The sequence below is a fragment of the Anser cygnoides genome, chromosome 7, assembly GCF_040182565.1.
Source record: "Anser cygnoides isolate HZ-2024a breed goose chromosome 7, Taihu_goose_T2T_genome, whole genome shotgun sequence".
In the NCBI taxonomy this organism is placed as follows: domain Eukaryota; kingdom Metazoa; phylum Chordata; class Aves; order Anseriformes; family Anatidae; genus Anser; species Anser cygnoides.
In genome coordinates, this window is record NC_089879.1 from 13,302,769 (window position 1) to 13,317,592 (window position 14,824).

Here is a 14,824-nt window from a genome sequence, read left to right on the forward strand (position 1 = left end):
TACATGAAAATGTGACTTTACTATTTGGCCATGTTTAACAACCTCATAAATGTTTCAGGATTACAGGAACAACGTACTTCCTTGAATTCCTCCTCCACCATTTCTGTATTGAAATCCTCCTGCCTTCTCCTTCCCACCTCTCCCTCTCCCATTCCTCTGCAAGAACTCACAGACCAGATGACCTTCACCTCTGCTTTGCCATCCCTTCTTCTCCAAAAGATCTTCCTCCTCCTCCTTTCTCATAAGTACTCAGCCACTTCCATTACTGACCTCACCTTACCCAGCACATTTCTCTCACACTTTTACTCTTTTTCACCTCTTATTCTCTCCGGTCTTGTTCTCCTCTAAATAGAAATGCTTCATTTCTTCTCATTTTAAAAACAAAATGAAAACAAACAAAAAAACACAATTGCCCCTCTCCTAAAACAAAACAGATCCTAGTGAATAGCCTAGGCTCCTCAACCTCACAAAGTTGGAACCCAATGGTCTTCTTTCGATGGCACCCACTATTTATCCCACAAGGTATTCATGCAAAATAACTTGCAGTGGGCAGTAAGTGAGGTTATGAAGTTTGTCATCAGCAGGGGACTTTTGACACAATTCACTTCAAGTGCATTGCTGGGATTAAAACACAGGAGCTCCACGCTTGACTTCCACAGTCAAGCTAAAAAATTTGCAGCCCACCCAGCAGAGCTGGAAGGAGAGCACAGAAACAAAGGTGCCAGCCCAAGGCAGGACGCCGGCAACCTCCTGCCTCATAAATAGATATTATTACCGAGAACACTTGCCCAGACCAGAAAGGTCTCCAGTAGCACTAGAAGTGTTAGCCCCCACACACAATTAAAATATTATTTTTCCAGGCAAGCAGTTTAAGTACTGCTGCAGCAAAAACAGAAGAAAGGACAACATTTCTCCCTTTACGCAAGAATTTGGCCATCCACTGGTGCATTCCTTCATTAATCTGCACTTTCTGTGCAGAATTATTGACTTTCCCACTCTCATCTGGCTCTGCAGCACATCGCTTGCACCAGTTTAAACACCCTCTACCAGTAATTAACCCTGGTTTTTTTATTATTATTACTTTGTTTGTTTTGTTTTTTTTTCAAATCAGCATCTGAATCCAATCCTTTGAATTCAAACATGAAACTTCAACGGCCAGCCCAGGAATAAAGTTACCGTTTATTTTAACAAAGACAAACAGCATCCCTGGCGCTGATTCCAAGCAAAAAGCATGAACACTATTCCATCATCCTTCCTACCAATTCCCATGCCAGACCCATGAAGTTATTACTTAACGCTTTGCTATAAATAACTGCTGGAGTAGTCCATACAGGAACTTGGTTTCCTTAGTGTCTGCTGCAACAGGTCACCCAGTAAATGACCAAGGGTCTTGCATCCATATCGCCTGAGGAAGAGCATGCAGAGATGCTTTATGCCTTTCAAAGTGATCCTACCTGCTATCCAACCCTTCTTGTTGAATATCACAAACTGAAAGAAGAGGTGGGTCTTGCCACACACTGTTTACAGTCTGGCGTATGAAAAGAAACCAGTAAATTGGAGTAAAATAGCACAGAGAGTGTACTTTGGGGAAAAAGGAAGACAACTTTGTAATCTATCAGGACAAGTTCTGTTCGATACCCATGGCCAATGTGATTCCTCACACCAGAAGACAGCAGGGAGGTAATTCCACCCCTCTTCTGTCACCCTAACAGCACAAGAAAGAGCTCCAGTTCTCTCTGATTTGTACAGGTAAAAATGTACTTCAGACTAGAAACTCAACGCCTGCATATTAAAAACCCTCACAGAGCTCCCATAAACATTAATGACTACTTTCTTATGACTTGTGTAGCAGAGTCAATTTCTCAAGTTTTTTTGTAGAGAAGGTTACCCCAAAATATCTTGTGAGAGGGTGCCAAGGAAGTTCTACCACCTCTAGCTTGAAATTGTGTTAACATCAATGCGTGCAAGCTATGCAAAAGAAAACCTTTCAACAATGCAATCTTCAGCAATTTCATACTGCTGCAAACTTGCTCACATGGCCATGTCTTATTCAGATGACCAGTTATCATTTACCAAAGTTGGGTACCTTACAGTAGGAGACTTGGGAGGAACACCATGAAGATGACTGCATTTCTAAATAGCTGAAGGAAGAGAAAAGTGAGAGCGTTGAAAAGGCAAGCCAGCTTGGTAAAAAGGAAGGTGTTTTTTTTTTTAAATTTGTGCAAAAGGGCATTTTTGCATACTGGGATACGGGTAAGAATGGAAGGAGGAAGAAATGCAATGTCATGCGATTCGGTGCATTGTTCCTGATGTAGCCACATTTGTGGCGTGACTGCCTTGAAGGTCTGCATGAACAAGAAACAAGCCTAGAGGACTCAAGGGGCTGTATTCTCTTGGTGGAAAGACACCTACACTATTTCAGAAGAGCAAGGAGCAATTAAGTGCAGAGGCAAATTCATTCATCCATTTTCTTTGCTCTTTGTAGCTTGAAAATTTGTGGAAAATCCTTTAAGTCCTTGTCCTGCTAAGGGGCATTTTTTCTGACAACAATTTTTTTTCTAGTATATAATTGCACCTGATTTTGTAAGCCACAGCCTTAAATTCTGATTTAATAAGGAGCATGCTGCACCCCTGACGGATATTCCTTCCTGCTAGCATGCAGAGCTGTTGAACTGGAGTCTACAAATCTGGACCCCTGGGCCATTTTTCTGCACCCAAAAGTACATCTCAACGCATGCTGTAAATACTGTATATAGAGTAAAACCACAATATTTGTCATCAAAATGAAGTTGCACAAATCTAAAACTGCTACCAATCTCTATTTTTTCCCCAGATTGTGCACTTCAAAAGTGCTTCTCTGGAGTGCTGAAGCTATTCAAGGTAACTTGCCTGTATTTACACTTTATTACAGCTTCCCACACGATACTATACACCTCCCCCTGCAACAACTGAGCAGCAGAACCAGGCATGCATGTGTCACAAAAGTACTGTTTCTGGCACGCACAAAGGACCTAATGGATGACTTGTCCAAGCACAGATTTCCCAAAGTACAGGATTGGAAGAAGATGGACGTATAGCCAATGAAACGCAAAAGATACCAGTTATCATATACTAACTTCTCAAACTACTACAAGAAATTACCTGTACACTGCATGCTGAGCACAGCTTCAGACTTGGGGATGAGGCACGACCTTTGGAGTCCCCAAAGAGCAGCTTTGCTGTATGAGGGTTCAGAGAGGGAAGGTCTCTGAAACTGTGGGATAACTGATAAATGGGTAAAGAGAGCTCAGATAGTCACTTTAAAGATAAAGGGATAGAAACATCTTCCAGGAAATGGCTGGGGTTACCTGACCTTTGGCAAAGAGCCTTTTAAAAACTGCAGTCATCTCTTGCAGACATACTGAATGGTTTTCGCACCCTTTCAAATCCATTTGGAGAACATTCAGACAATATTCCTCTGCATTTTATCCTTTTTACCATGGGAACAGATAGCCTGAAAGCTTTATCCTTTGCATCATAAATGCCAATGCACATCTGCCTAGGAAAGATACAGGAAGCTGGGATCAATGCATCTCCATACCCTCTTTCAGCAGAGACTTGGAATTGTCCTTAACATCAGTTTGTATAAGTATAAATCCACCTGAAGTAGGGCCATGGGGATCTGCAATTACAGCTTGCAGATCTTTGTGTTCACCATCTTAATTACTAAATTTAGCAGGAATTTCACCTTTTTCCGTGTCAAGTGGGAAACTCATGAGAGCCTCTAAGCCCAGTCTCACAGCAGGATCAGATCTTTTGCAAGCAGCAACACTCCAGGTGTAAGATATAGTAGTGGGGAATAAAAATGTCTGACCTCTGCTGCTCCAGCAGGTGGACCTGACAAACTAAGAGGTCATCTTTCTGTCTTCTTTCCCCAAAACAGAAGATTTCAGGAATTAATTTCTAAAATAGGACAAGATTTTCTACTGCATCCCAAAGACAGTCTTACTTTCCCACCTAAGCCTGACTGCTATAAGCCATGGTCAAAGTAGCAGAGGTCAAGGAGAATTAGGTCATTTTCTAATCAATAACCATGCAAATTACAAGCCATAAAATACTGAGACATGATATCTAGATACTGAATCAACTACCCTTGCTCAAGCACTGGACAGGAAGGAGCCAGGTTGTCCAGAAATCTCATCACAGTAATGCCACTTGATCAAGGTCTCTTCAGGCAATTTTGCAAAGCCTCTGAGGGACAGAGGGATTGAAAGTTGGACAGCAACTCTTACCATGTTGCAGCTCTTACAATGTGAGATGGACCAGCACCCATCAGGGCTCCTGAACGTGCATTTCCTCTAAATACTTAGCTTTACTCAGAACTGGAATACAAAATGACAGCCCGAGTGATGGTCTCTTTCCCTTTGGAGATTTAAAAAAAAATAAAAATCAGAGGGCAGCATTGAAGTAATTTGCGATAAGCAGAAAATAAATCAAGCAATTTTCATTCCTTTTCCACGTTATATGAAATTTACAACATCAGTAATGCCTTTGTAAAAGTAATTAGATACTTAAGACTCTCTTTTATATTTGATAATCTGATTCTCTGATTCTGTTTGGTGTGCAAAGACAGAAGTCATTTTGATCCCAGATGTTTCAGCACAGTATGGGCGCCCCTAAATTTCCATCTTCCAGGGAGATTATTTTTTTTTTTAATCTCAGTCTCTTTGTAAGATGCTATTTTTAACCTTTGAAAATAGCAGTTCTTAACAATCTTTATGTCTCCAGTCCTTCACCCAACAGGCCTAGAGAAAAGTAAGGTTTTATTTAAAGTACTTTTAGTTGAGTCAGTGAATATTAGATATAGACAGATCAAAGCTGAAGTTGTAGCTTCCAAAAATCTCCCACCAAAAGCCTTTTCCCTTCTGTCTCTTACTCCACAAAAGCCAAAGCCAAAAACATTTGTCTGCCTGTCTTCTGACCAAAAGCATGATCTGTGCAGCAGAAACTGAAGTCCAGAATTTATTTCATTCCAAAACCGCATCTCCAATGCCCTTGCCTCCAAGGTGCCATTTGAATGGTTCTCTAACATTTGGCTTTTCCAAATAAGAAAAAGTAAAATTATGAAGACATTCTCCTCAAGCAAAAGATGTTTACCAGAAGAAATCTTCTTTACTTTAAAGCAGCAACCAACCCACAGCGTGTACCACGTTTACACCAGAGCTGTGACGAATGCCTGTTGAGCTGCAGCACTTAAACCACTTGCATTTTAAACAGCAGTTTGTCAAGTGATGTTAATTATTTGGGAGGTCTATGCTCCTAGAAACATAAACATTTCTTTTTATACCGATCACATTTTTTTTTTCCATGAGGTGCTTCCAGCAGAGACTGAAATTAAAATGGCTTCTTTGTGAGCCACGGTGTGGTTTATGGCTCGATTCTACCTCTGTGCTTGCAAGCAAAGGGTAGCATCACACTGTGGCTCTGCACAGTCCCTTCCTCATCCTTGCTTTGGTGTTGGAAACCTCCCAGCAGGTGGGAGAGTTCTTCCAACCCCACCCATTCTCCTTGAGGCTATGCAGTTTCCTCCTGGCTGATAACACAGGCCTGGGACTTGCAATAGCCTGAGGATCACTTGAACTTCGCAAAGCAGGCCAAGGGCTCAGTTGCTAGGAAGCACTGCAGAGAACAGAAGAGGAATAGGCTCTTGCAAGAGCCTGAGTCAAAGCAAACCTCCAGTCCTGGCAAGGCGCAGCTCAAACACGAGCACCTGCTGCTCCCAAACCACCCGCTGGTTCAACCAGCGCCCCTTTTGAGGTTGCAGCCGCAGTGTCTTAGCTCTGCTTAAGCCAAGCTCCAAGCCTCTCAGTTTCTTGAAAACCAAATTTTTAGTCCTGCCCTGGTATTTCACAGCAGGTCCTGCTTTCGCCAACAAGCCTACCAGACAAAATGTTCCAATGCTGTACCCACACGGTGCCACTTGGCTGCACAGTCAAGGTGAATCACCAAGAAGATATGCAGCTGCTGTCCCTGCTTCTCAGATGGAAACCCCTTGGCTGAGAAGGCAGTTTGTTTGCTGAAGATGGCCCAGTGAAGCTCAGCCAAGCAGCCAGACTCCAAGGGCCAGGCCGGCCCATAGACCACGTTGCCTACGGCTCATTCCCGAGACCAGCAGAGAAAAGGGAACAGCAGCATCCTCTTTGGTTGCACAGAAACTGCTGCCTGCCAGCTAAAGTCAAAGTTGAACTCTGCTTCCCCAAACCCACACCAAGACTGACCTGCTTTGAGTGGTACCCACTGGCTATGTCAGCCAGAGAAGACTTCATGCAATCGCAAGCAGCACACCAGAGCAAAACCTGCAGTGAGACTAGAAGTGGTGTTTTCAGAAGCCACACTGAGCAATCTGCATGTTGGCTCTGGGTACTTTCTCTCTCGGGCCCCGTGTGCTTTGATCCAGAAAAGTTTCTCTTCAAAGGTAGTCAAAGATGGGAACAGCCTCTGCTACCTAGGCAAATTTTATGGAGACGCCACCGAACATCTTTCCTGTTTGGTCAACTGTTGGGTCCTTCTCTCGTCTCCAGACTTCATCAACAAAGTCTGCTGTGAGCAACGTTAGTTCCCCAGGGGCTAAAGCAGCGTGCCCATGTGGGTCCCCGTGCTTAGACCAGCCTCTGGGCAGGACTGCTGTGCTAGGTACACCATGATCCGTAAGGTGGGACAGCTCAGACCCGAGGGACTCCGCAGTACTTGACCCCTGATGTGTCCCCTCTGTATTAGCATTCATTTACTATACTAGTGTAGGCAGAAAAGGATGTAAACCAAACCATGAAAGAGGAGCTGATTTTTATAGCAAGGGGCTTTGGTTTATCTCTAAGGCTTCTATTAATAGAGATTTTATCTTGAGGAAAAGGGCAAGAACTCCAGATTTCTGCCAACATGGGCTGTTGCAGGGGAGGCAAGCAGGAGCACACCATTTATGTTCTACATTACGTTCATTAATGTATATAGCTTTTATTATGTCCCCTTTTTACTACTATCCCTTTTTCTTTACAATAAAATTGCTATCAGCCTTTACAAGGGGAAAATATATTCATGCATCTGGTCAGTTATTGTGGCTCTCTCTGAGCCCCCCACTTTTGCTGTGCTGTCAGACCCACCATAAATCTCAGATAAACCAAAGGACTCATCTCCCCAGCCCCATCAACTGCAGTCATCTTGAATGTTATTTTTAATGCCAATGAAGTACAGCATCTCTTCAAGAGAAAATCAAGGACAGAGTCAAGGAACAGAAATACCACTGAGACCAACTTGACAAGAGCTACAGAGTAGAAGACTCTGACTCATCTCAGACCAGCTTCACTCAGATAAATATGTCTTCAAAGCAAAATGCTGTGATTTAGAGGGGGGATAGATGGGAAAGAAAAAAAAAAAACAGACAGCAACACTAATAGGGATCTGCCCTACAGCAAGATACCGTCATACAGAGGGCTGCAGCATATGCTCTGATCACGGGCACATGGACCGCAGGGCTTGCAGCTGGCAGGCATGCTCCTCGTTTAGCCTCTGGGAGACAAGATCTCTCCTGACCTCCACCTCCACTCCCTGCTGTGCCTTCAGTAATCCCTGCTGATTCTCTAGGGCAATCCATCAGGATCAATTCTTTGCTTTGCCTTCACTTTTCAAGAAGCTCCCTTTCCTCTATGATTAATCTTTTTTAGACTGACCTCAATTCTATCCTCAGCATGTATGGACATCATTAATGTAAATTTTTTTTAATAAAAAGTAAGCCTATCAATTTTGAGATTATATGGCTAGAGACCACCTCTTCTTAATTCCTTCTTGATGTCAGCAATGGTAATTATATTTGTTTCACAAATTTATTTTATACCATTAAGAGTATGAATCTTCTGACACTGGGAGTACTTGTTTTGATTAGGCATGCAGATGATTCCCTGGGACTTGTCAGGGGATCTGACAAACCTTCCTGAAGAGACACCTGCTACCTCTAGATTAATTGAATGATAGCTAAATATATCATCCATAATTCTCAACAAAAGAGGAATTAAGTGAGGAACAAGTGAAAACAGATCAGAGGTAAGAACGGTTCCCTGCAGAGGAGGGAGGGGACCTGTCAAAGAGGAGACAAATAAGACAACCAAACCTGAAAAATAACACAAAAGATGCAGTCCCTAGGTCCTACCACAGTAGAGCATCAAGAGGACATGGAAAAACGAACAGGGAAAATGCCAGGAAAGCAAAGGACAAAATTAGAATGGGGATGCTTTTTGCTCTCACCACTTATACCAAGACCCGTACGGTCAAATACAGCCACAACTAATGAAAAACTCATTTGCCTTTCACAATAAATAGCACAGTTTTGAAGCGTAAGTGTGGTTACCCATAAAATCTCTCTGTATGGAGGTACTCCACACTTCATTTTCAAAAGTGTTGTCAGCAGTCAATACTATCAGCCACCTAAGGACGCTCGAAGGTGACCTGCAGGTCAGAGGCACAAACTGAAATAATCTCTGGGAGCCCCACTTTTAGCAAATGCCAGCACTGCTTTGGCACCCTGCCCAGGGTCTTCTGCACCAGTTAATCCAACCCTGAGCAGGATTAACTTCTCATACACACACACATTTGCTTTCAGAGCTATATAGCAATCTTGCTGAAAGCAGGGCAAGTTTAGAAAGAGCCTCTTCTCCTCGGTCCCATTTTGGTTATCAACGAGTGACTGCCTGCAGGTTTTAGGAAATGTTAACCCCCTAGTGAGGGGAACCATTTTTCAGTCATTCCCTCACATTTGGGAGCTCGATAAGATGCCCCAAAATCTAGACAGTAAGTTAAAGATAAGAATACGAAGTAACATCAGTATACAAAGAAATCTCACTAAATTGGTGTTTGTCAGGTCTTCATTTTTCACTCCTTTCTTATTTCTTCTGGGACATTTGCAGTTTTAATTAGGTGAAAGCAGCTGGAAATTATTAAACTTGAAGGTGCGTACAATAGTGTGCACCGGGGTACGATTCTGTTTAGCGATATTAACTGCAAGGGTGAAATGTGGTATTGGGAAAGGTTGTTGCAGTATAGGCACTGAACATACAGAGTGGGAAACAAAGCATGGGGCTGGTTCCAGCACTTGCCTATGGATATACCATTCACTACACTACAAGGAATTAAGAGAAAGCTAAAAATAGAGCTCCATTGTGCACAGAAAGAATAAATGAAGTTACACACAGTAGCTATTTTGCATTAGGGAAACAGCCTCCACCCTCTGCCGTTCCCCAAAGCCTTACAGCAGCAGCTCAGCCGTGCTCGCTGGGGCTGGCAGCTTCCAGCAAACCCCAAATATCCCAAACCTCCTGGTGAGGCAAGCGAGCGAGACCCATGGATTGTTCTTCACTGGAACAAAACATGGACGAAGGACAATACCAGTGCTTCACACCTATTTTGCACAGGAATAAATGAACAGCCAGGTGCAGGAAGGACCATGGCAAATAAGATCCCAGTGAAATTTCCCAGTGGGAAATGAGTCCAGATAGCTACCCAAATGTCCTTATCACCATGTAGTGCAGATGGAGTGCTGCTACACCACAGCTCCCACTTCCTTCTCCTGCATGAAAAACAGAGCACACAGCTGTGGCTGTATTGCACACTAACTAGCACCTATATACTGAAACGGGTGAGGGCAAAATTTGGCCATGCATAATACTTACACCTGTGTATGCATCAGACAGAGGCACACGAGCCATTTCTTGTATTGTATCCACAAGTTACAGAGCATCATCCGCTTAAGAAACTTAAAAACTTACCTGTTCAAGCCAAAAATTACATCTGTCAGTCACTGCTCTTTCCCAGGCAAAAAGCTGATGCATTCTCACTAGAGACTTCATTGTAATTATGCTGATGCCGTATAATTACAGTTTGGGAAATGTGACAAGATACTTTTTTTCCCTGCCCCCATGTAAAAATTATTCCACTGTAAAACACTGATGAATGCATGTGACATGTGAGTAATTAAAACAAAAATAAAACAAAGCCCTGCAATGAGGGACTTATTAAGTGACAATGTCTTGTAGGAAGGAAGGTTATTGAGCAAATGTGCATGCATGCACAGACACGCATCCCCTGCACATGAATTAATCCACTGTGTACCCTCTAGCTTGTCAGAAGCCTTCTGAAGGGATGCGTACGTGTTAATCGCTAACCCCTGCACGTATACACACACTGAATTCCTCTCCCAGTACAGTGCAGCAGCTTCCTTGGCTAAAGCACAACTTTTTGTCAGTTTGGTTCTGAGTGAATGAGGGGGAAAAAAACATAAAAAGCTCACAGCATTTTTCTCAGACAAGATCTCCTGGATGTGGCCCCCTAAAATTAAGAACTGGATCTTCAGCAAATAGCATCTCACTCATAAGGAGGAATTAAAAGCTGATGCAGCAGGTAACGGTTGAATCAAACGGATAACAAGAACATACTTATGAGTTATGCATCTATTGGAGATGCTTTATGCATGATTAGTTAGCAAGTACTGTTTAACATAAATATTTAGTTAAGTCTGCCTATGCTGTAGGAACACTATAGCACACAGTCATTCTTGAAGAAACTAGCCTCAGATGAACCACGAGCAATCATATTAACATTTCCTGTTTAAAATATTGCTAAAGTAAACACCACATGTATAGATGTTCTTTTTTACATACCCTGTAAACATCCTGTCCATCAAGACTGCGTTACCACTGAACTTCCTATTTTGACTTTTTGCATGGAGAGCACTGGAAATCCCCCCAGGGACTTCTGCACATGGGGTAGGAAGGGGCAAGAGGAGCAGACACCATCACGGTGCCAGTGAGAACATGGGTACACAGACGGAAATTGCATGAGGATGCTTGAGCAATGCACTTCATTTCATGGAGAAGGAGGAGTGGCAGTTCCCAACACATGTAGCCATGGGATGTCCCCTTTCAAAACAAACGGTGCTGCCTTTCAAGCACGCTGAGGTTGGTTTGTTCACAAGGAAGGGAGTCAGAGGCAGGTTTCTCCTGGGAAAGCAGCTACTGCTGCTCCAGTGCCGCTCGGTTAAAGCTCATTTCCCACCCCAGTCCATTTGGAAACTTCCCATGGGGTGACTCAGGACCTGTTCAGCACCCACCAACTCTGTTATGGGGACACAGTAGCAGGGCTCTCCTCCGCTCTCAATGTACCCATGGGAGAGCAGCACTTCCACCCAAAGCCCCCTGCACCCAGGCAGAAGGCACCTGCCCACACAAGTGTGCGCGTACCCCCGGGCGGTGGCTCAGGCAGGACCACTCACAAAAGCCCCTCGCAGCAGAGCAAATCCCAGGATATCCAGCATCACCTGCTACTGACCGCACATCCCACAGCTTTTAAACATCACCACCCTGCTTTGGTGTTTTTTTGAGAGGGTGCCACCCTCACGAGCCAATACCTCAATTCACTTTTCCATCTCCACCACAGTCAGGGTGGGCAGCCCCAGGGCAGGCAGGGAGCTGTGCTCCAAGCCCAGGCACGCTGCTCAGGAGCCGGTGGCTGCCCCGCCAGTGGCAGAGCCCCACACAGCTCAGCAACATGGTTTCATCCTGCCCCAGCCAATTTGCAGCCAGGTGGAGTTACTGAGGTGCTTGTGAAAATCCCAGCCCATCCTTCCAACACAGAGAGGTAACTAGAAATACCTGGAAGAGGCAAATTCGGGCTTTACCCATGGTTTCTAAAACCAAGGGATGTTAACCCCCAGGGCTGTCAATACAGCTCTTTTCAGTATCATTACATTCAGTTTCAATTATCTTTCAGAGAAATGGATAAGGTTTTGGTTCTCCTTCCCAGCTATTTTGGGACACATCTGAAATAGAAATATTCAACAGAAAGGAGGAACTGGAGGAACAGTAGCCACAGACAAACCACAAGTCCAGATGCAATCTATTTTCATCAAATGTGCTTTGCTGCGTGACTTTTTATTATTATTTTAAAATATACTACACATCCATTTTTTAAAAGCATCATTGTGCTTAACACCGCAGTGTCTCACCTCTGATGGTAACACAGCCTGTAGCCCCTCTGTGTGGAGAGGAAAATTTGACAGAGTTGATTACCCATGTCTCCTCATCATTTTCCATCTCCCAACAAAATAAAAGAGAACCACACTCATTGGAGTAGCATCGCTGAAAGGCAGAAGTTGCAGGATTAGCGTGCAGTGGGCTGCTGGCTGCAGACAGGAGAAAGCCCCAGCAGGAATACCAGGTCCCTGGCACGCGCAGGAAACACATATAGCTATTATTCTTTCCCAGACGGGTTTTTCATTCTCATTCAAATAATGTTTCAAAGGGGAAAAGGAACCTGTAAAGACAGCCAAAGATGTGCCCTTTTTTGCCTTAAACGTTGACCCAGCAGTACTCTTATTCTGCATGTAATGCTTGTATTGTGACATTACAGGAGAAATAAGAAGGTCAGACTATAGATGAAATTTCAGGACGCGGATAATGAACAAATTAAAATCTCTGTAAGGATGTGCTTGCTAAATACCATTAGGGAAAAGTCATCTACCTCCTAACTACGTCCGTTTGCTCCTTAAACTGCAGAGTTTGGACTTGGTGGAAAATACGACAAAAACTAGGACCGTAACATGAATAGTCACAGCCTCAGCATACACCTCCTGAACCTCTTTTCAAAGAAAGCACGGGAGATAGTCCAAGCTTACATGATGCTTTTATCTGTTTCCTATCTGTGTTTACTATAGCAATAAGGAAGTTTGCCTGAAAACGCATCCAAACTTCATGGAACACGCAGCACATCTTTAAGCAGAACATTTCAGCGCGATCGGCACGTTCAACGAGCACAACATTCCCACCACACGCTTAGGGCACGAGATTTGTGCAGACACGGACACGGCTAGCATCGCGCACTGCCTAAAGATCCCAATTTTGCTGCAACATCGGCCTGGGCAGGATACTCGGGTCCTTGCGCAGCCCTCCCACACACCACTCTGCGTTACCCAGCAGACAGCAAGCGGTGCTTGATAACCTCAGCTTAGCCTAAAACCCAGCCAGCTCAGCCCCGCGTCCAACCCAGACCGTACCGGCTTGACACCAGAGAGCGGAAAACCGCTGCTAGGATGCAGCCACGGATGGAGAGGAGAACCGAGGTGACAGCTCCACCAGCCTCCCCCCGCCGCATGCGGCCACCCCACGCCCCCACTCCCCACCCGTGCCGCGACCCCTCGCCCTCCACCCTTGACCCCCACCCGGCCGTTTCGGGCTCCTGTTCCCCCTGCCCCTTACCGTGCAGCGCCCCGCGGGTCACCTGGCCCCCCATATGGCCTCAGGCAGCAGCGGGGCAGGGGCTCATGGCCCCCCCCCCCCCCAAGCTCCGCACCGCCAGCCCCCGGCCCGCCCGGCAGCCGCCTGCCCCTCGCCGCCTGCCTCCACCCGCTGCCGGCCCTAGGAGCCAGGAGCTGTCCTTTTTATTTACATAAGGAGGAGGAGACTTCGCGTCTTCCTGAAATAGCTGCCGACGCTGGGGAGATCGGGTGCGGCCCCCCCACAGCCCACGGCCCCCAGCATCCCCCCCGGGGCTCTCAGCATCCCATGGGGGCTCTCAGCATCCCCCGGCCGGGGGCTCTCAGCATCCCGTGGGGGCTCTCAGCATCCCGTGGGGGCTCTCAGCATCCCCGCCGGGGGGCTCTCAGCATCCCACAGGGGCTCTCAGCACCCCCCCGCCCTGCTCCAGCCCCCTTTTCACCCGGCCGAGGGGGGGGGGAAGAAGGTGCGGGGCCGGCGGCCGCCGCGGTACCCGGCTCCCAGGCAACGCGCAGAACAAAGCCCGAGGCGCTGCCAACTTCGCTCACGACGTTAAGGACTTCATTTAGAAATATCAAACGGCTCCGGCCATTTGAAACTTGCTTTGGTATCCTAAGGCAGAAAGTGGAACGGCAAAAAAAAATAAAAATAAAAAAATCAAAATAAAAAAAATAAGAGGAAAAGAATTATTACCAGACATCACTGCCCCAGAGTCTTCAAACGGCCTCTGCTGGTTAATTATTAGTTATTTAAAAGCAAAGAAGAAGTGCTTGAAATGCAGGCTGGTACACCACGGACTGTAATAATAAAAACATTACCCCCCGTCAACTCTTTTGTGCGAGGCTCGCATGCTCCGTCCAGATACCGTGCTTCCTGCTCTCCAGCCCATCGCCTCTGCTGCCGGATAAGGGCCAGCAGCACTAAAAGCAGGGGGATGCCGAGGGTGGTCGGGGAGGTGCGTGGGGAACCGCAGCCAGGCTTGGCCCCTCGCTTGCTCTCTTTACGCCACGGTTCATGCAGGAGCCAGCTCCCTCCTGTCCGTCTCCAGCACCGCATGCCCCTGCCCGCACGCATCTCTCTGCATCTCTCCTGCCCACGAGCCTAAGGGTGAATTAACACAGCAGGCATCGTGCTGCCACAGCCGGCCACGGTATGTCCAAGCTGGCTTGTTGAAAAACTAGTTCATGCATCTTTACGGCACACCGCAGTCGCTCTTCGCTCTGCAAAGGAGTGAGACCCAAAGTTATGCAGCCACAAGCACAGCTCTGCCTCCCAACTCTTACCATGGTGCTGGGCAAATCCTGCCATCCCACTGCCTCGACTCTCCCACCGGGAAACTGGGAAATAAGATTTCTCTCACCCGTGTTGTAAGGTTATTGCTTAGGATGGCTGGGTGCTGAGGGACTCAGCACTTCTGAAGAGAGGAGGAAAAAAAAGCAATGCAGAAAAGCTCAAGCCAAAGAAGCATAGTCAGGGTGTTTGCACTGACACTGCGTGCGTGAGGAAGGCTGTGCCCAGCGTTTCAAACCTGC

At 45.9% G+C, this 14,824-nt stretch overlaps 1 protein-coding gene across 5 annotated transcripts in view; it reads right to left on the reverse strand.

Moving 5' to 3' along the window:
• Positions 1-14,824, reverse strand: part of NEURL1 (neuralized E3 ubiquitin protein ligase 1) — a 151,058-nt gene that overhangs the window by 72,301 nt on the left and 63,933 nt on the right. The window contains exon 1 of one of the 5 annotated variants that reach the window (XM_048060348.2): positions 14,111-14,499. The exons of 1 other annotated variant lie outside the window; for it this stretch is intronic. In XM_048060348.2, the coding sequence (XP_047916305.2) occupies positions 14,111-14,366 (256 nt within the window). In that variant the 5' untranslated portion in view covers positions 14,367-14,499. Of the gene's footprint in view, positions 1-3,141; positions 3,170-13,274; positions 13,426-13,985; positions 14,077-14,110; positions 14,500-14,824 lie in introns of those variants that run through there. 3 more of the 5 variants (XM_013174502.3, XM_048060350.2, XM_067000511.1) reach the window with 3 other exon arrangements.